The sequence below is a fragment of the Muntiacus reevesi genome, chromosome 14 (assembly GCF_963930625.1).
Source record: "Muntiacus reevesi chromosome 14, mMunRee1.1, whole genome shotgun sequence".
NCBI lineage: Eukaryota > Metazoa > Chordata > Mammalia > Artiodactyla > Cervidae > Muntiacus > Muntiacus reevesi.
Genome location: NC_089262.1, coordinates 29,862,046 through 29,882,895, shown reverse-complemented (window position 1 = coordinate 29,882,895; position 20,850 = coordinate 29,862,046). Strand labels below are relative to the sequence as shown.

At 43.4% G+C, this 20,850-nt stretch overlaps 1 protein-coding gene across 1 annotated transcript in view; it reads left to right on the top strand.

Annotated features, from left to right (window-relative positions):
• Window positions 1-588: 588 nt before the first annotated feature.
• Window positions 589-20,850, top strand: part of SLC45A2 (solute carrier family 45 member 2) — a 34,091-nt gene continuing 13,829 nt past the window's right edge. The window contains exons 1-3 of the mRNA XM_065905475.1: window positions 589-1,027; window positions 2,849-3,025; window positions 19,952-20,277. Coding sequence (XP_065761547.1) covers window positions 643-1,027; window positions 2,849-3,025; window positions 19,952-20,277 — 888 coding nt within the window. The 5' untranslated portion in view covers window positions 589-642. The remainder of the gene's footprint in view (window positions 1,028-2,848; window positions 3,026-19,951; window positions 20,278-20,850) is intronic.

The following is a 20,850-nucleotide window of genomic DNA, read 5'->3' as shown; positions in this document are numbered from 1 at the left end:
ATAAAAAAATATATTAAAAAAAAAAAAAAGCAGGAGGAGAATAAACAGAACTATCTCAAGTATGGAAGAAAAGTATTGCAGTGCTGTGGGAGAGTTAGTAATTTAGAAGGGGCACCCTCTCACTGTTTTTAAGTCTAGTTAATTGACTAGATGTGTGTGTATGTAGAAAACCTGTGTTCAAGGAAGGACAGAATATTTATACCCAGAAAAAGTTTAGAAAAAATATTGACTCCTTCATACTTAACATCTACATTATAGGGCTTTATTGTCTCAAAGCTATGTGTGATTGTGTGTAAATGTGTGTGTGTGTGTGTGTGTGTGTGTGTGTGTGTGATGGAAAGAGAGAAAGAGAGGCAGAGTCAGAGAGAGAACAGTACAAAGGAAGATTCCTTTAGAAACACATTCAAAGGAGCCAGAGGGCTCCCAGCTGGCTAATCTCCGTCATGCTTTCCTGGCCCCGCCCCCTTCTTTCTCATCATAACTTGTGATCTTAGAGGCATGAAAGAATTTGAGCCCCTCCCCCAGCCTGACCGTCTCAGCGGGCGGTGCGGCCCGGCTCCATGTCAAATCCAGCTGGGAAGGCGAACCCCAGGGCCGCAGAGAGGGAGGTGGGCTTGCAGGCAGGTTCCTCGCCCAGTGGCCATGGGCGACAAGAGCGGGCAGTCTGCCCTACACACCTATAAATCCCTTGATGAGGAGGGCCTCTTGGGCTCTGCAGAGCTGCCCAAAAGACCCACGGGGAGCTTGGTTATGCACAGCATGGCCATGTTCGGCCGGGAGTTCTGCTATGCGGTGGAGGCGGCCTACGTGACTCCGGTGCTGCTCAGCGTGGGTCTGCCCAAGAGCCTGTATAGCATGGTGTGGCTCCTGAGTCCCATCCTGGGGTTCCTGCTGCAGCCCGTGGTGGGATCGGCCAGCGACCACTGCCGGGCCCGGTGGGGCCGCCGGAGACCCTACATCCTCACGCTGGGCGTCATGATGCTCCTGGGCATGGCCATGTACCTCAACGGGGACGCGATCATATCAGGTCAGTGGGCTGCGCCAGGTAGGCTGGGTGGGAGAAGGTCCTGTTATGCAACTCAGGACAGGGAGCATGCAAAGTTCTTTCTGTGACAGTAAAAAATGGTTAAAACTGACTCCCTATCCTAAGTTACATTGAATTTCCACCTTTGAGTGCCCCAGATTCTGTAGTTAGGCACCTTTACTTTTAGAAACTTCAGGATACATTATTTTTTAATTGTTGTGAGAACTTAAAAATGGGATTATATTTTTACCTATTTTATTACATTATGTATTGTTACATGTTTATGAATTATGGGGTTTTGTGTGTGTGCCCACCATACCTTATTTAGGACTTTCTCAAATTAACCAGCTGCCTAATGGCTCCATAAATTTTTCCAAAAAATGTACCTGTGTGTCCAAAGAAGAATTAATAATGTTCACAACTTTATGTGGAGTCTTGTAACAGGTACAGGGCATTGGCTTGGCAGCTCAAAGGGACGTTTTTTCATTGCAAATCCTGGACATAGACCTGATGGTGAGCACTTTTTTTAGCCATTAAACAGCCGCCAGTTAATCAGTAATTGGTGGTAGTATATATTGCGTTGAAAAAAAGAATTGTTAAACTTAAAAATAGCACACATTTTCTGGCCTTTAACTCTCAGGCTAGCAGAATGGATGATAATAAGCCGTGATAATCAGTTATCATCTCTATATGTTTAAACATGGGCATAAATCTATAAATGTAGTATATTTCTGGAAGAATTTATTTTAAAAAATACCTGAAAAGAAATTTTGCCTCTAAGGTAGGGTGCTAAAGGCCTGGGGGTGAGAGGGGGAAGTTAAGCTTGTTTTTCACTTATTTTTGTACTGAATTTTTAAAGTCAGGTGCATATATTACACATTTTCTTAAGTCTAAAAAATAAACTGAAAGCCCGAGAAATAGTTATGAGGGGTGAGTGAACAGTGGTATTGTCATAGGATGAATATCATTTAGGTGTTAAAATTGTGATGTTGCTCTTCATCCACTGAAAGGCAAAGAGTTGGTTAAAAGATGCTCATTTACAACCTGGTCTCATTAGTCAGTGCTCCTCCAAGCAAAGCCCTTCAGCCTGTGGCATCAGCCTCACTGGAGGCTGATAGAGGTGAAAATTCCTAGGCCATACCTTCCACCTATTGAGGAATCATAGGAGACTCATGGTAGGTGAGGCCCAACAATCTGTTTTAAGAAGTCATCCCGATAATGGTTAAGGAGCTAAAGTCTGAGAAGCACTACATGAGGGCACAGATGCACACCTCTCTCTATTTTTGTGCATAAAGGGATGTCTGAAGGATGACCATCTCTTGGACCTGGGATCTTGAAGTATTTCCCCAGCTTCCCTGTATGGTTGGTGTGGTTTACAGTTAGTACGTATAATTTTTTAAACCGCTTTATTTAAAAGAGAGATGATTCACATACCATAAAAGTCACCATCTAAAAGTGAACAGCTCAGTGCTTTTCAGTATATTCTCAAAGTTGTATAACCACTACCGCTATCTAATTACACAACAGTTTCATCTCCCCCCAACAGATACCTGGTAGCCATTAACAGTCACTCCCCGTTTCCTTCTCCCCCACAGTTCTAGGTAACTGCTCAATCTACTTTCTGTCTCCAGAGAGCTATCTTTTCTGGACATTCCCTGCATGATTTTTAAAACTTGAAAAAATAATGAAGCTATTTTTTATCTGGAAGAGCAAACACAACGAAAGTATAGGGAGATAATATGAAGACAGGAAGTTCGGGTGGAAATAAAAATGTGGATCATTCTAAACCAGGATTTAGGAGACCAACGGTTGTTTCTCTTTTAGCTTTAATTGCTGACTCAAGGAGGAAGCCGATCTGGGCCATAAGTATCACCATGATAGGTGTGGTTCTCTTTGATTTTGCTGCTGACTTCATTGATGGGCCCATCAAAGCCTACTTGTTTGATGTCTGCACTCATCGAGATAAGGAGAGGGGCCTCCACTACCATGCGCTCTTCACAGGTAGGGAATATCCAGAAAGTCTATCCTTCAGGTCCCTGGGCAGGGAAGCCCTTCCACTGAAGCCATCCAGTGTCTCAGCGCTCAGATTTTTTGAATGAATAGATCTGTTGATGCATCACTCCTATCACGTGGGCTCTGTCTTCCAGGGCATTCCTCTTGTGACCAAGCTGTGGAGTTTATGCAAAGGAAGTTTGTAGGAGAGCTCTCTGCAGAGCCGTATGTGGAGACATTTACAAATGAAATGAAAAAAGGCCTTGTAGACTTCATATTTAGTTTTGTTTTTTAGTCAGTAATATGTAGCATCAACACTACTTAGGAGTTTGCAGCTTCTTGGGCCCCTCTTCCAGTTATTTTAATTCAGCAGGTTTGGGGTGGGGCCCAGAAATTTGTGTTTTTAATGACTTTCTCAGATGATTCTGTGGCAAATGTCCCAAGAATCACATGAACCACATTTAAAAACAGAAATAGGAACAAACCAAGCAAATAAAAAGCCCCAAGTCTTAGAGATTTCTTAAAAAAAAAATTATTTATTTATTTGGCTACACTGGGTCTTAAGTTGCAACAAGCAGGACCTTTAGTTGCAGCATGTGGTATCTAGTTTCCTGACTGGATTGAACCCCAGGCCTCCAGGATTGGAAGCTCAAAGTCTTAGCCACTGGGCCACCAGGAAAGTCCCAGAGATTTCTTAGTTATATAAAGAGTTAGCAAATCCTCAAATTCCTGTTTTGGAAAATGCCGTGCCAGGAGGACACTTCTTGGGGCCGTTGCTGGCCTTCTTTGGTCGCTGTTGGGCCCTTCATGTAGAGCAATGCTACTAACACTCAACATGCATTTCTAGAGCTCCATTTGTTGTTCAGTCATTCAGTCATCTCCGACCCTTTGCGACCCCGTGAACTGGAGCACGACAGGCTTCCCTGTCCTTCACTATTTTCTAGAGCTTGCTGAAACTTATGTCCACTGAGTCAGTGATGCCATCCAACCATCTCATCCTCTGTCACCGCCTTCTCCCCCTGCCCTCAGTCTTTCCTAGCATCTGGATCTTTTCCAGTGAGACTGCTCTTCACATCAGATGGCCAAAGTATTGGCATCAGTCCTTCCAATGAATATTCAGGATTGATTTCCTTTAGGACTGACTGGTTTGATCTCCTTGCTGTCCTTCCAGTTGGGATTGTACTAGGATTGGGGTGTCATCCACAAGAAAACAGCATGATCCTGTCCTTGGGAGCATTTTTAGGTCTAGATGTGGGGACTCTATTTGATTTTCTCCAAGGCCCAACCAAGGTATTTTTATTTTATGTTTTGATGTATTCCGTCTTCTCTCATGGTCAGGTATGTCCCATGAGAAGCAGAATCTTGAATTTTGTTCAGATTATATCCCCACAGCCAAAAGCAGGCCTGCTCACAGAAGCCATTCAGTCAACAATTTGTTGTTTGTGCAAATATTTGAATAGTGAACACTGGGAAGAATGGGACTGCCCGGCAGAGAGGGGCCTGGAGGAGCAGGAGGCCAGCCCATCTGTCTGGGACCCGTGATCACTTTGTTTACCAGCAGGAAGGTCCCAGAATAGAGATTCAAACTGCATTCTCCTAACTTAAATCCAACAGTTCCTACTGCTATATCATAATTTGCTGGAATTAATTATGATATTGTGGGAGGCTTTTGGCTTTTGAACCTGACACGTTGAGAGTTTTGTTGCTCTAAGTACTTGGGACAACGTGGTCACTCCTTCCCAGTTTATATCAGTGTTAGTCTTGGCCTAACAACCTTTGCTTTGCTGCCTCTAATATTAAAAGAGCTCTGTATTTGGGGAACTTTTCCAGGGTTAACACATGGTAGTATTTCTGTTGAGTTTGATAAAATGTCTTGAGGTTTTCTTTTGATACTAGCATATTGTGGTTTCAGCCAGCATATAATTCATGTGTAATTTTCATGTGACCTCATTTCAGGCTTTCACTGTATCTTGTCTGAGCTTTCGTACTTACCCTTTAACTGATTTTCCAGTCTCTAATTTTTTCCTATCCCAGTTGTGCTAACACACAGCTTCCAGGGTCATATTCCTAAAAGACAGCTCTGATCAGGACACTTTCATGTTCAATGATCTGCAGTTGCTCCTGTTGACAAAAAATTGATTAATTAATCAATAGCCAATTTAAGAAAGAAGTAGAGAATTTTATTCAATTCAACCTAAAGATTATAATTTGGGAAACAGTCTCTCAGAGAGCTCTCAGAACTATTCCTCCCATCAGAGGTCAAAGCACAGTTATATATGAGACAAAGTGTTGTACATCTAATGACGTACTGACAGTTTACATAGTCTAGGTCTTCACATACAAGGCAAGTAGTGGGTCATCATGACCGCTTACAAGATGGAGAAAGGACTGTTATCTGTTAAGGAGTTCCCTTGTTAGTGCCAGGACAAAGTTGCTGCTGTCAAGAAAGTATTCCTGTGACTTCTATGGCAGCGGTCTGATTAATTTATTAATATAATGCAGATGCATTTTGCACACTCCAGGGGAGGGAGGAGGCCCAAAGGGGAAAGTGTTATATTTAAATCTAGGCCCAACAATTCCAAATGTTTTTCAAATAAGTGTCAAAGGGTTCACTGCCAAAATGTTCTCCAGCATGTTTCTGAATTTTTTTTTTTTTTTTTTAAAGAAAAGTCCCTATTGGCTTCTAGGAATTTTAGTCCTGCAACTTCTGTCTTTATGTTTAAAGGTAACTCTACCTGCCCTCCACCCCTGGCATATGTGATAGCCATGCTGGGTTTAGTGGATCCATCTCATCCCTTCTGGATTCCCTGGTAGCTCAGTTGGTAAGGAATCCGCCTGCAGTACAATAGACTGGTTCACTTTCTGGATCAGGAAGATCCCCTGGAGAAGGCAGAGGCTGCCCACTTGGTAGCCTTGGTAGCTTACAAGGCTTGGGCTTCCTTGGTAGCTTACACAGTAAAGAATCTGCTTGCAGTGGGAACACCTGAGTTCGATTCCTGTGTTGGGAAGATCCCCTGGCAGAGAGCAAGGCAACCCACTCCAGTATTCTTGTCTAGAAAATCCCCATGGACAGAAGAGCCAGGCTGGCTACAGCCCATGGGGTCCACAAAGAATCAGACACGACTGAGTGACTCAGTCACTCAGCACAGCCTCATCCCTTCACCTCATGCCTTCACCTCTGGGCACACCTAGGGCTGTGGAGCCCTCACTCACCAGAAAGAAAGGAGATTCCTCCCTTGAGTCAGAATGCTTGTAAGTGAGCATCTGTTGCTATTGATAAATTAACCCGAGGCCTTGCTCTCCTGAACAGTGGTCTCTGTTCCACCCAAGGAGACTGGATGAGGGCTGATGGTCAGTAAAGGTTGTCCCAGTTCAAATCCTGACTCCTCCTCCCACCCAGTCCCTACTATTTCTGAACTTCTGTTTCTTCACAGGGTTGTGAATCTGTCCACCATGTTAGTTATTAATAGCCTGGAAGTATATTGGGGCTTTGCTCGTAGCTCAGTCGGTAAAGACTCTACCTGCAATGCCAGAGACCTGAGTTTGATCCCTGGGTTGGGAAGAGCTCCTGGAGAGGAAAATGGCAACCCACTCCAGTGTTCTTGCCTGGAGAATCCCATGGACAAAGGAGCCTGGCAGACTACAGTCCATGGGGTTGCAAGAATTGGATGCAACTTGGCAAACTGAATCACCAACCACCGCCACCATTCTGGCAAATGGTCCCAAGCAATGGTTCCTGAGCAAGGAACCCTTTAATAGGATTCAGCACCAAATGTATATATTTACTATATATTCTCCATTCCCACCAGGCTTGCAAAAGTTGTGGTTGTGTGTAATGACTTGATAAGGAACTTGCCCCATGTGCATCTTTGGAAGAAGAGTGGGTAACGTGTTAGGCTTAGCGTCTTTTGACTTTTCTGTTTCTTTAATACTTCAAAGTTTGTGTAAAAAATGCTAGTGAAACAAATACTCAGAATGGAAATAATTAAGAGCTAAAAAAAGAGTCCTAAAAATAAAGTTTAGATGTGGGTCCTTTTGACCAAATGTATACAAGTGGGAAAAGGCTGTGTTTCACGGTAGAGTCGATTTTAACTCCTCCTTCAGGACTCATTGCTGCATGAGTGGATTTCTTTCATCAGCTGAGTTTCCTTTGAAGTTTCTGCCCCCAGTGAACTTTCATGTCTCCTCATGCAGGCAGGAAAGGATGTGGCCAGAGCAGAAACCAGGGTACGGGAATTTCAGCTTTGAGGGTGACATGAATAACTTAGGGTGAAACAGATAAGGTCTACAAATTGCAATTTCTTATCCCCATTCAGCACCTACCTCTCAAAGAATCTCAAAGGCAGGTTAGAGATGGGAGCCCCTGAGGACATTTTTTCACTTACTCAATACTTGTTTACATGCTTAGTCACTCATCTGTGTCTGACTCTTTGCAACCTCATGGACTGTAGCCCACCAGGCTCCTCTGTCCATGGAATTCTCCAGGCAAGAATACTGGAGTGGGTTGCCATTCCCTTCTCCAGGGGATCTTCATAACCCAGGGATGGAACCTGGGTCTCCTGCATTGCAGGTTAATTCTTTACCATCTGAGCCACGAGGGAATTGTCTACCAGAAATCTCTTTCCCCAGATACCAACTGGCTGGCTTGGTTTGCATCCTCTCTTTGTTATAATCTCTGGTCACATAGCCCCTCCTCAGCAATTCATGATTACTTTATAATATATTATTTATTCATTTGTTTGTTGTTTATTGTCTGCCTCTAGAGCCAACATATAAGCTATCTGAAGACAGGAATATTTCCTGTTTGTTTGAAAATCACTAGTGCTTAGAATAGTTCTGGAAATATGCTGAAGAAATATTGATGAGACAAATATTCTATTTTAACATCCTCATTTTACCTGTGAGGAAGCTGTGTTGGCTGAGAGGTAAATGACTAACTCAAGATCACACAGCTGGATTTGTGTGCTAAATCACTTCAGTCATGTCCAACTCTTTTCGGCCCTATGGACCATAGCCCACCAGGCTCCTCTGTCCATAGGGTTTTCCAGGCAAGAATACTGGAGAGGGTTGCCATGCACTTCTCCAGGGCATCTTCCAAACCCACAGATGGAACCTGGGTCTCTTTCAACTCCAGCTTCGGCAGGCATGTTCTTTACCACTAGCGCCACCTGGGAAAACAGCTAGTGGAAGATATTGAATCAGTCTTTATGTCTGCAATGCATGTGAATCCTCAACCCAAGGGCTTCCCTCATAGCTCAGTTGGTAAAGAATCTTCCTGCAATGCAGGAGACCCAGCTTTGATCCCTGGGTTGGGAAGATCCCCTGGAGAAGGAAATGGCAACCCGCTCCAGTATTCTTGCCTGGAGAATCCCATGGACAGAGGAGCCTGGCAGGCATCAGTTCATGGGCTTGCAAAGAGTCGTACGTAAATTAGCGACTAAACCACCACCCCAACCCAGATGTAATTTAATTGTGTCTGTGTTGAGGCCCATTGGCCCAGGATGGTGAAAACTTAGTGTCAGTCCCTTTGGAATGCTCTCCTACACCTTTCCCTGAGTCTTGCATCTAAAAACTGGGAGCTTAGAGTGCAAAAGTTTCAGGCAGCAAGGATCTGGGCTTCCTTGTCATGTGTTCTCACTGGCATTTACTGGGCTGTCCTTGGTCCCTCGGTTTCTCAGCTGTGAGGCTGAACTGGTCACAGTTGCATTCTCGCTCATCCTTGTCCATGGGGCCCCTTCAGAACCCCCAGGATTCTCAGCTCCCCACCGCCCACATGGCATCTGCGCTTCCCAGGCCTGCAGATGTGAGGTGGGCTCTGTGAGCTGCAGACACTCCATGCTCTGGTTTTCTTGTCTCTAAAAGAGAGGTGGAAATTCAGTTGAGCCTTGTTATTCAGGGATTCCATATTCGTGAAGTCATCTGCTTACTAAAACTTACTGGTACCACCAAAATCAATACTTGTAGCTCATTCTCCATCATTTGCAAGCATCTGCAGAGTTGGGGAGAGTCAGCCAGTGTGCTTGCTCCCAGCTGTGGTTGAGCAAGGTGACACTCTGCCTTCTTGTTTTGATTCTTACACTGTAAACAGATGTCCTTTTTGTGATTTGTCTGGTGCCATTTTTTTTCTTTTCTGTATTTTTTTTCTCGGTGATTTCAGTATTTAAAGTGGCTCCAAATGAGGTGCTGAAAGCACTGCTTTGGGTTCATAAGTGCAAGAATGTTGTGATGTGACTTCTGGAGAAAATATGTGTCCTAAGTGTTGTTCCGGTGTGAGTTACAGTGCCGTTGGCCACGGGCTATTCCATGAGATATCTTTAAACAGAAACACATGTAAAACAAGGTTCTGTGTTGTTCCACTGATGAAAACGAAGACTTGAGGCTCACGGGAACTTAACCCTCAGAGCAGGAGTTTACTATTCACCAATTCACCAATTCAGGGCTTGTGGACACTTTCTGGAACGTAACTACTGCTGATAGTAAGATGCAGCAGTAGTAACTTCCTCAAAGGGTTGATGTGAGGATTGAGTGAGTGGTAAACGTCAAGCATCTAGAACAGAGCCTGATACACGGTCTCTTCTGTCTCACCCACCGCAGAGCCCTTGCTCCCTTGAAGTCTGAATGTCCCCCTGGGGTCTTCCTAGGAAAGAAAGTGTTGATCCGTTCTGCTCTTGGGTTTCCCAAATCATTTGGGAGGTTTTGCTCCCCACTACCCCCTCCATCCTCCCACCCCAGCTAGGTCCAAGGATCAAGAAGCAGAACCATTACAGCTTTAGGGACACACCAATTCACCCTTCATGAATGCTCTGTCTACCCTGGGAAGCCTTGTACTTAAATCACTTTTTTTTTTTTAATTGATTCTGTTGCAGTAAAAAGGAGAATAGAGGAATGAGTTTTTATCTTTTCCTTTCCTGAAAAAGTGAACTTGCTCAGTCATGTCCAACTCTTTGTGACCCCATGGACTATAGCCTACCAGGCTCCTCCGTCCATGGGATTTTTCAGGCAAGAGTACTGGAGTGGGTTGCCATTTCCTTCTTCAGGGTTTCTTCGCGACCCAGGAATTGAACCCGGGTCTCTCACATTGTAGCCAGATGTTTTACCATCTGAGCCACCAGGGAAGTCCAGTGAAGAAGAGAAAAGAGAACAGTGTGCAGGCCTGAACATTCCTAACTGTTCCTAGCTCTGCATGTCTATAATTTAAGTTTGCTTTTCTGCCCCCTAACTCTGCAGGAGCTACACTTCACACCAATTTTACCTTTGACTTTGTGCTAAATACATCCTGCATCTGGTTTTTACCCTTACAACACCCTTCCCTTTGTAGTTACATATCAGAGCCACCAAACTGCCAGACTCAATTACTAGGTTACTGACACCAGCCTATGACTATCTTTGAAACAATGCAAGAGGAAGAAATCAAGATCCTAACACCTTTATTCCTCATCATTGACTCCTATATAAGCCCCTAGACTCCCATGGAGAGGGGGCACTGTCCTTGAGTCATGAGCCTATTGTCTTCCCCTTTCTGCCGACTGAGAATTAAAGCCACCTCCCTATTTCCTCCATACTTGTTCTCCCTATTTTTTATTCGGCTCTGGTGGGCAGAGAGAGCCAAGATTTTGGCCAGCAACTCATCTACCATCAGTGCCTTTGGAGCCTAAGGGCTTCTGAAACTCAGAAACAAGGAGATATGTTCTTATTTCTCTGCTTTCCACTTTCATGTCCTTCCCCAAAAGCAATGAGCCTGGTTCAGTTTGAACATGAAGGAAGGGCCCCGGGAAATACCAGGGCAGTTGTGGGTGGACGGAAGCCATGGTCAGCACTTTAAATATATTTTCTCACATCTCTTAGAAGATGAGTTGCCTTGCAAATCTCAAGGAATGTCAGGTCTTATATGCTCAGTCTCTAGAAGGGAAGTTACATCTGCCTGGTTCATTGCTATGTCTGCAGTGCCCAGCACAGTTCTTGGTGAGAGTAGGTGTTCCATCCATTTCTACTGATTAAAAAATATCTCTCTCTCTCACACACACACACACATACACACTCCTAGTAGTTGGTACTTATGTTAACTCTCTGGGATTTTGTGTGTGTGTGTGTGTGTGTGTGTGTTTGGTGTAGGTAGGAACTAATCTGACACTTTCATTGCTATTTTCTCAACACATAGAAAAGAAGCAGAGAGACTCTTCCATGAACCTCCCAGGAATGCAGGATCTTTCATCTGTCCCCTTGCTGAGGTACTGAAGCTGGCAGCACACCAATAACTCTCTCCTCTTGAGCTCATTCTCCATTGCAGTTGAGGTTGTTTAGTCACATGCCTGAAGCAGGGAATCAATTACAGGCCCATGGTAGATGCAGAGTTTGACTCAGACAGACTCTCTTTAGATTCCTCCCAGTTTCCCATTTTACCTATTACATGTTGTATTAGTCAGCCAGTCGTGTCTGACTCTCTGTGACACTGTGGATTGTAGCCTGCCAGACTTCTCTGTCTGTGGAATTCTCTAGGCAAGAATACTGGAAAGGGTTGTCATTCCCTTCTCCATGGATCTTCCTGACCAGGGATTGAACCTGGGCCTCCTGCATTGCAGGCAGATTTTTTTACCGTCTGAGTCACCAGGGAAGCCCTTTACTTATTATGCTGCTGCTGCTAAATCGCTTCAGTCGTGGCCGACTCTGTGCAACCCCATAGACTGCAGCCTACCAGGCTCCTCTGTCCCTGGGATTCTCCAGGCAAGAACACTGGAGTGGGCTGCCATTTCCTTCTCTAATGCATGAAAGTGAAAAGTAAAAGTGAAGTTGCTCAGTCGTGTCCGACTCTTCGCGACTCCATGGACTGCAGCCCACCAGGTTCCTCCATCCATGGGATTTTCCAGGCAAGAGTACTGGAGTGGGTCGCCATTGCCTTCTCCATTTACTTATTATACTTCTTCCAGGAGGAACCATTGTTTAAGCTGTATCATTAGTTATGAAATACACTATCTGTCTGCTGAGCCATTCATTCCCAGGGGAATGAACTCTGGTGTGAGTTTAACATCACAGCCTGGCTCTGTCAGGCTAGGATAAGAGCCAGCTGGAGCCTTCTTTGCAGAGGCTGGTTATCTAATGTGGTGGCAGATGCCCTTGAGATGTTCCAGTTTATCCTCTGGCCAATAGCCTGGGGACTGACTCCAAGAGCCCCAGGAAGGCTGATGCTGGCAGTAGTGGTAAATGCAATCTTGATATAAATGTGGGAGTTGATGTTAACCTTTGTTGCCACTTTGATGACTAGGCTTTGTTTAGGAGACTATTTTGAAGATAAAATCCTTAGTTTAAGTGGACGATGTTAAAAGCAAAGCATTCAGTAAATTCCTACAGCCTTCTGCTGGCCTCATCAGATCTGAAGGTGTGAATAGATAAAAGTTAAATGTTTCCATCCAGAGTTTTAAGATGCTGCCTAGTAGAAATGGCATTCCACTTCAGTATTCTTGCCTGGAGAATCCCATGGATAGAGGAGGCTTGTGGGCTACAGATCATAGGGTTGCAAAGAGTTGAATACTACTAAAGCACCTTAGCATTCAGCATTCAGCATGGCCCCACTATTCATCGAGGCATACTGTTAAACTTTTTTTTTTTATATTTATACCTTTTTATTTTTATTAGTTGCTAATTAGAGGCTACTTACTTCACAACATTGCAGTGGGTTTTGTCATACATTGTTAAACTTTTAGCTGTGTCCCACAGTAGCGCCAAGACAAATGAATTAGTTTTGCTTGTTTTGTTTTTACCCTTTCCCTGAGAGAAGAGAGGATTGGAAAATTTTTTAAGATACTTGTAGCGTGACTTACTTAACTGATTAGTGGAGGAACTGATTGGGAAGACAAAGAACAGTTTCCCCAAGTTCTTTCAGGATAAACTGTGTGTGTGTGTGTGTGTGTTTAGCAAAAGGGAAAAAAAAGCTAGATTAGATACAAATCTGATTAACATACTACAAAGTAATATAACTGTAGCTCCTCTGTAATAGTCCTACCAGGCTATGAAAAAATATGGTTACAAATATTATTAATGTCTGCAAATTATCCTTAGTTTTACAATATTGTACAACTTGTAAGATGACAACAAAGTCTCATTCCCAAGAATATCAGATGAGGGTGGTACAGGTTGCTTAGAAGCTGCTCTATCCCCTGAGTGCTCAAAAAGTGATATTTGGACTAACAGGGGTAGGTTGTCACTGGGAATGCAGAGCCTTGGGTTCTATTGCCATCTTTAAAATCAGAACTTATGCTGTAGACTCCCCTGGTGGCTCAGATGGTAAAGCATCTGCCTATAATGCAGGAGACCTGGGTTCAATCCCTGTGTTGGGAAGATCTCCTGGAGAAGGAAATGGCAACCCACACCAGTATTCTTGCCTGGAAAATCCCATGGATGAAGGAGCCTGATTAGGCTACAGTCCATGGGGTCGCAAAGAGTCATACACGACTGAGTGACTTCACTTCACTTCACATGCTATAAATTGAATGTTTGTGTCCCCCTCTGAATCCATATGTTGAAAACCTCATGCCTAATGTGATGCTGTTGAACAGATTGTCTGATGAACTATGGATGGAGGTTCATGACATTGTACAGGAGACAGGAATCAAGAACATCCCCAAGAAAAAGAATTGCAAAAAGGCAAAATGGCTGCCTGAGGAGGCCTTACCAATAGCTGTGAAAAGAAGAGAAGTGAAAAGCAAAGGAGAAAAGGAAAGATATACCCATTTGAATGCAGAGCTCCAAAGAATATCAAGGAGAGATAAGGAAGTCTTCCTCAGTGATCAGTGCAAATAGAGGAAAACAATAGAATGGGAAAGACTAGAGATCTCTTCAAGAAAATTAGAGATACCAAGGGAACATTTCATGCAAAGATGGGCTCAATAAAGGACAGAAATGGTATGGACCTGACAGAAGCAGAAGATATTAAGAAGAGGTGGCAAGACTACACAGAAGAACTGTACGAAAAAGATCTTCAGGACCCAGATAATCACAATGGTGTGATCACTCACCTAGAGCCAGACATCCTGGAATGTAAAGTCAAGTGGGCCTTAGAAAACACCACTATGAACAAAGCTAGTGGAAGTGATGGAATTCCAGTTGAGCTATTTCAAATCCTGAAAGATGATGCTGTGAAAGTGCTACACTCAATATGCCAGAAAATTTGGAAAACTCAGCAGTGGCCACAGGACTGGAAAAGGTCAGCTTTCATCCCAATCCCTAGGAAAGGCGATCTCAAAGAATGCTCAAACTACCACACAATTGCACTCATCTCGCATGCTAGTAAAGTAATGCTCAAAATTCTCCAAGTCAGGCTTCAGCAATTCATGAACCCTGAACTTCCAGATATTCAAGCTGGTTTTAGAAAAGGCAGAGGAATGAGAGATCCACTGGATCATCGGTAAAGCAAGAGAGTTCCAGAAAAACATCTATTTCTGCTTTATTGACTATGCCAAAGCCTTTGACTGTGTGGATCACAAGAAACTGTGGAAAATTCTGAAAGAGATGGGAATATCAGACCACCTGACCTGCCTCTTGAGAAACCTGTATGCAGGTCAGGAAGCAACAGTTAGAACTGAACATGGAACACCAGACTGGTTCCAAATAGGAAAAGGAGTATGTCAAGGCTGTATATTGTCACCCTGCTTATTTAACTTATGTGCAGAGTACATCATGAGAAACGCTGGACTGGATAAAGCACAAGCTGGAATCAAGATTGCCAGGAGAAATATCAATAACCTCATATATGCAGATATGCCACCGTTATGGCAGAAAGTGAAGAACTAAAGAACCTCTTGGTGAAAGTGAAAGAGGAGAGTGAAAAAGTTGGCTTAAAGCTCAACATTCAGAAAACTAAGATCATGGCTTCCAGTCCCATCACTTCATGGCAAATAGATGGGGAAACAGTGGAAACAGTGGCTGACTTTATTTTTGGGGGCTCCAAAATCACTGCAGATGGTGACTGCAGCCATGAAATTAAAAGACACTTAATCTTTGGAAGGAAAGTTATGACCAGCCTAGATAGCATATTAAAAAGCAGAGACATTACTTTGCCAACAAAGATCTGTCTAGGCAAGGCTATGGTTTTTCCAGTGGTCATGTATGGATGTGAGAGTTGGAGTATAAAGAAAACTGAGTGCAGAAAAATTGATGCTTTTGAACTATGGTGTTGGAGAAGACTCTTGAGAGTCCCTTGGACTGCAAGGAGATTCAACCAGTCCATCCTAAAGGAGATCAGTCCTGGGTGTTCATTGGAAGGACTGATGCTGAAGCTGAAACTCTATTACTTTGGCCACCTGATGCAAAGAGCTGACTCATTTGAAAAGACCCTGATGCCGGGAATGATTGAGAGCAGGAGCAGAAGGGGACAACAGAGGATGAGATGGCTGGATGGCATCACTAACTCGATGGACATGAGTTTGAGTAAACTCCGGGAGTTGGTGATGGACAGGGAAGACTGGAGTGCTGCAGTCCTTGTGGTCGCAAAGAATCAGACACGACTGAGCGACTGAACTGAACTGAACTGAGTGTGATGCTATTAGACGATGGAGCCTTTAGAAGGTGATTAGGTCATGAAGGCTCATGAACAGAGTTAGTGCCCTTAGAAAAGTGGCCCAAGCCAGTTCCTTTGCCACTTCTCCCAAGTGAGATTACAGTGAGAAGATGGCTGTCAATGAGGAAGTGGGTCCTCAGCAGACCGCATCTGCTGGCGCCTTGATCTTGGACTCCCCAGCCTCCAGAACTGTGAGAAATAAGTGTCTGGTATTTATAAGTCATGAAGTTTATGGTATATTTGTTATAGCAGCTGGAACAGACTAAGACAACCTGTATCATGACAAGGCATCATGTGATTCATGTGAGCATTAATGTTTAATAAGTCCTGCTTTATAATAAGAGTTTTAAGAAATAAGGCCCTTTTAAATAGTTTTTGCTCTTTCCAGATTTGAGATATGTATTTTTTCCACAACACTTGCCACAGGTCACACTAGGGCAGTGGTAAGCCCAAGTCTTAGTCCTCAGAGTGATCCCCCAATTCTAGTCACTGGACCTAGAATGACTAAGTCCTTTCGGCCAGCTCCCGGCAGTTGTCAGCTTCTCCTGCCCCTGGGCGAGACTTTGGGATTAGGGTTTCTGTAGGAAGTCAGTAGCACACTCCGTTTGAAACCTGTTTCCCTGGTGGCTCAGATGGTAAAGAATCGACCTGCAATGTGGGAGACCTGGGTTCAATCCCTGCGACAGGAAGGTCCCCTGGAGGAGGGCATGGCTACCCACTCCAGTATTCTTGCCTGGAGAGTCCCACGGACAGAGGAGCCTGGTGAGCTACAGTCCACAGGGTCGCAAAGAGACAGACAGGGCTGAGGGACACCACTTCCTGCCTCCTTCCTTCTGCTGCTAACTGTGCTGGCGCTCTATATGTATTGTCATGTTAACTCTCACAAGACCCATATAAGGAGGCATCACTATGCCCATTTTCAGAGAAGTGCCCAAGGTTACATGGTTAGAAAACACACAGGTGGGAATTGAAATCAGCATAATTATAAATCCTTCCTTCTATGTGGTCTCCTGTCACCCACTATAGCCTGCAGTTCTCTTATCTAATTCAGCTAGACTAGTTGCAAACATCCTTCTACCTCTAAAATCTTTGGATTCCTTGATTTAGTGAACTCTTAGGATCTTCATTGCTAATTAAGAATTCTCTAATAATTAATAATAATAAACTCTTCAAAACTCCTCTATTATGTTTTAGTATCTAGCTCACAGTTCTAACATTATTTGTTACAGTTTTTAATTTTTTAAGTAGCTGTTTGTTTATCTGCTTCTTCTCCTTGAAACTATCTTCTGGGGAGGAAGGGATGGGGGTGCTATGTCTTATTTATGTTTATAGCCCCAGAAGGTAGTAGAGGTTTTCTACATAAATTTAGTACTCAAATATTTACTGAAGTACATGACATGGGTAGACATAAAACTAGACTAGGAAACCCTCCAATTGTAGCACTCAGGTGTTCAAGTCAATATCGAATATAATCCATCATTATGATTATATCCATATATTTATTTTCATAAAATAAAACCAACATTCTGTTTTCATAGTGGAAGGTTTACTTCACACATCAGTTCTTTCAAATGGGCAGGGGTCTTCTGCTCTGTATTTCCTGTGCTCAGTGGAAGAGTACATTTGAAGAAAAGAGGCATACGTGATAGGGGAACTTAACGGCAGTGTAGCCAACATTGATCTAGTCACAAATGGTTTTGAGAAAAGAATGTGTAAGTTTTGCACAGGGTTCTCAGTTGGAGCCCATTTGTCCCCCTGGGGGATATAAGACAACATCAGGAGACATTCGTGGCTGTTGACTAGTGGAGAGGTTGTACTGGCATTGCATGGAGGCAGCCAGACATGTTGCAAAACATCCTACAATGCAAAGAACAGCCTGCAACAGAGATGTATCCAGCCCCAAAATGTCAATCATGCTGAGACGGAGAAACTCTAGTCTAGACAGACCCTCCAATAGAGCTAGGCTTTTAGTACATTCTGTTTGGTTGACTGCTTGGCTCAGCACATGGCCTCTGACGTCCTCGGCATCTCCGTGATTGAATAAAAGAGCATCGTTGTCTAATGGCGATCCGTGGCATCACGTGTCCCAGGACTGCCCCCTGAACCAGCAACAATGTGACCACCTCCAGGGCTTCCCTTTCTTCCTGAAACCTACCAGGGCACCTACTATCCAAACAGGTCACTCTATGTACCATTTATCTGTTTAAATACATGCACCTCACCCATAACTAGACTACATAGTCCTTGCTAGCAGAGAACATATATATATTTTTTTTTCATTGTAACCCATTGGCCACTGTTCCCCATAATTCTGCCTTAAAATGCTTTGTCACTCAGGGCATAACAATGATGTGCTTGAAATTTGTTCATCTGTAAATACTCTCTATGGTAAATTGCAGTTAGACAGAACGTGAGGTGACTAGAATCATCCATTCTTCCAGCATTCTGGATAAATTAGGATTCAAATTACCTGGCATTCAGATTTGTGTTCCTGGGATCAGGGTTTAGGTAAGTTTAAATGTTTAGGGTTTGAGAGAGACTTCCTTAAGCTCTGTTTTATTCCTTAATTATCTGATTTGTGAGAATATTGTCTTTTTTAGATTAAAAAAAAATTATTTATTTATTTGGCTGCACCAGGTTTTAGTTGCAGCTTGAAGGATCTTCAGTCTTCTTTGCAGCATGTGGGATCTTTTAGCTGCAACATGCAAACTCTTAGTTGTGGCATGTGGGTTCCAGTTCCCTGACCAGGGATCAGACCCAGGTGCCCTACACTGGGAGAGTGGACTCTTAGGCACTGGACCACCAGGCAAGTCCCAGGATGTTGTCTTTACCTGGGAGATAAAATGGAGACTTCACTAACACAAGAGAAAGAAAAACAAACACAAAGCTGATCTGACTAGGTAGATAGATATTTCTCTTTGGTAAGACTGGATGGAAGGTTGATGTTTAAAGGTATTTGCAGGAGGATCAGCCCTACGCTTGCATTGTAGGTAGATGTATTTGGCATCCATCTGCTTACCTCCCTGGACATCCCCCTAGCTCATGGTATGCCCCCACTGCAGCCCAGCACTCCCAGATGTCACTGGTGCCGACGGCCAGGCAGACCATCTGAGGAGCATGTACTACTTCAGTACTGAGACCTGTAGTAGCTTGTCTGTACCAGGAGCACTTGCTTTTAAAAACAGGAACCCAAAAGAATGAATCACTAATGGCAGAATTTCAGATGTTACGCTGTAAGGGCAGGATCGTTTTTGAGAAATCCTTTCTCAATGTCCCTCAGATCACACTGTCTTTAAGTGTAAGCAGGTAAGCCGAGCACCAGAAAGACTTCAGGTCAGGATCCTGGGACCGGATAACAAGATTTTAAAAAATTCATATTTAGCGATTTACCTGGTGGTCCAGTGGCTAAGACGCCATCCTCCCAATGCAGGGGACCTGGATGAAGGAACTAGATCCCACATGCCAGATCTAAGAGTTCAAGTGTTGCAATTAAAGAACCCGCATGCCACAGTGAAGATTGAAGATCCCAGGTGCTGAAACTAAGATCTAGCACAGCCAAATAAATAAATAATTTTTTAAAAATTCATATTTAAATTTGTATTTTTTCTGTGGCTATCAACTGGTACCAAGTACCTTTAGCTTTTGTTTTCTATTTTATTTTATTGAAGTATAGTTGATTTACAATATTTCAGGTATATAGCAAAGTGATTCAGTTATACAGATGCTTTTTTCAGGTTCTTTTTCATTATAGGTTATTACAAAATGTTGAATACAGTTCCCTGTGCTATATAGTAGGTCCTTGTTGTTTATCTCTTTTATATGTAGTAGTGTGTATCTGTTAATCCCAAACTCCTAACTTATCCCCCCAAGTCACACCTTTAGCTTGTCATAGGGGAAAGAAGAGAGATTCCAAGGCTGTTTGATCTTCGCAAACTTGTGTCACCCTAAGAAACTCATTAACAGATCAATGACAATGCAATAATTATATTTTATTACAATCAGAAACTAGGGCTCTTAGGGCCAGGAATTTTAGTTCTTAAGCCATGTTGAGAGTGCAGTTTAGAAAATCGTGGGACTTCAGATGGTGGCAATATTTACTAAGTGCTAACTATGTGTCTAGCATGTTACTTTTTTTTTTTTTTATCATCATCCCCATATTATGAATGAGGAAATTCAAGTTCACCGCAAATGTATACTAGAGCCAGGCCTTGAACCCACACATCCAGCCCAGGTGTCTTAGCCTCTCCCTGTTTTACTAATCCAATTATAACCAGGCCACCTCTGCTGTCCTCAGGGAACTTTCCCACTGAAGTAGAGGGCCTGCACATGATGGAGAGAGAAGACAGTTCTAATTAATGCTAATACAGCTCCTTCTTGCTTTGCAGGTTTGGGAGGTGCTCTCGGTTACCTTTTGGGCGCCATCGACTGGGCCCACTTGGAACTGGGAAGACTGCTGGGCACGGAATTCCAGGTCATGTTCTTCTTCTCCTCGCTGGTGCTCACTTTGTGTTTTATTATCCACCTGTGCAGTATCCCTGAAGCCCCACTTACAGATGTTGCAAAGGACATTCCCCCGCAGCAAGCCCCCCAGGACCTGGCCTCATCATCAGACAAAATGTACGAGTATGGGTCTATTGAGAAAGTAAAAAATGGTTATGTAAACCAAGAGTTGGTGCTGCAGGGAGGAAAAACCAAAAGTCCAGCTGAACAGGTAAAGATGCAAATTCTTTTTTACTTACTTAGAGAAAATATTCCTGTTCTTTCCTTGTGTTCATCCTTTTAAACGTTAATCCTTGTCTTTGTTTTGCTTGATTATTTGATGTAAAAGGTTTTGTTATCCTCAAGTTGAAATTTTGTGAATCTACTAATTGAATCTGCAAGTGCCCAGTAGCTATTATCCCTTGGAATTAAAACTTTGCACCTAATAGAAAAATATGTGCATTTCCCTCTTGTCCCTCTGCCTCTGACTCTTTGCAGACCATCAAATCAGGGAAGTTGAAGCTGGCTATAAAATGTTAGGCCATAAGAGAAGCCTGGAATCATCCATCCTCAGGCTAGATTAGGATTATAAATTTGTTATTTCAAATAACAGCATCCCCAGTTGGGAACTGGAGGAACCAAGAGGCTATTGGGATGGAGCCTTCATTTTATTTTGATCACGCAGTGAATAGAGAAAATAGGAGAATTTAGGTCTCCAGAGACCTGCTGCGACCTTGGGGCTCCAGACTGCCTGTGGGAAAACATTTATACTCCCTGCTGGTGTCGGGTAGGACGGAGCTCCCTT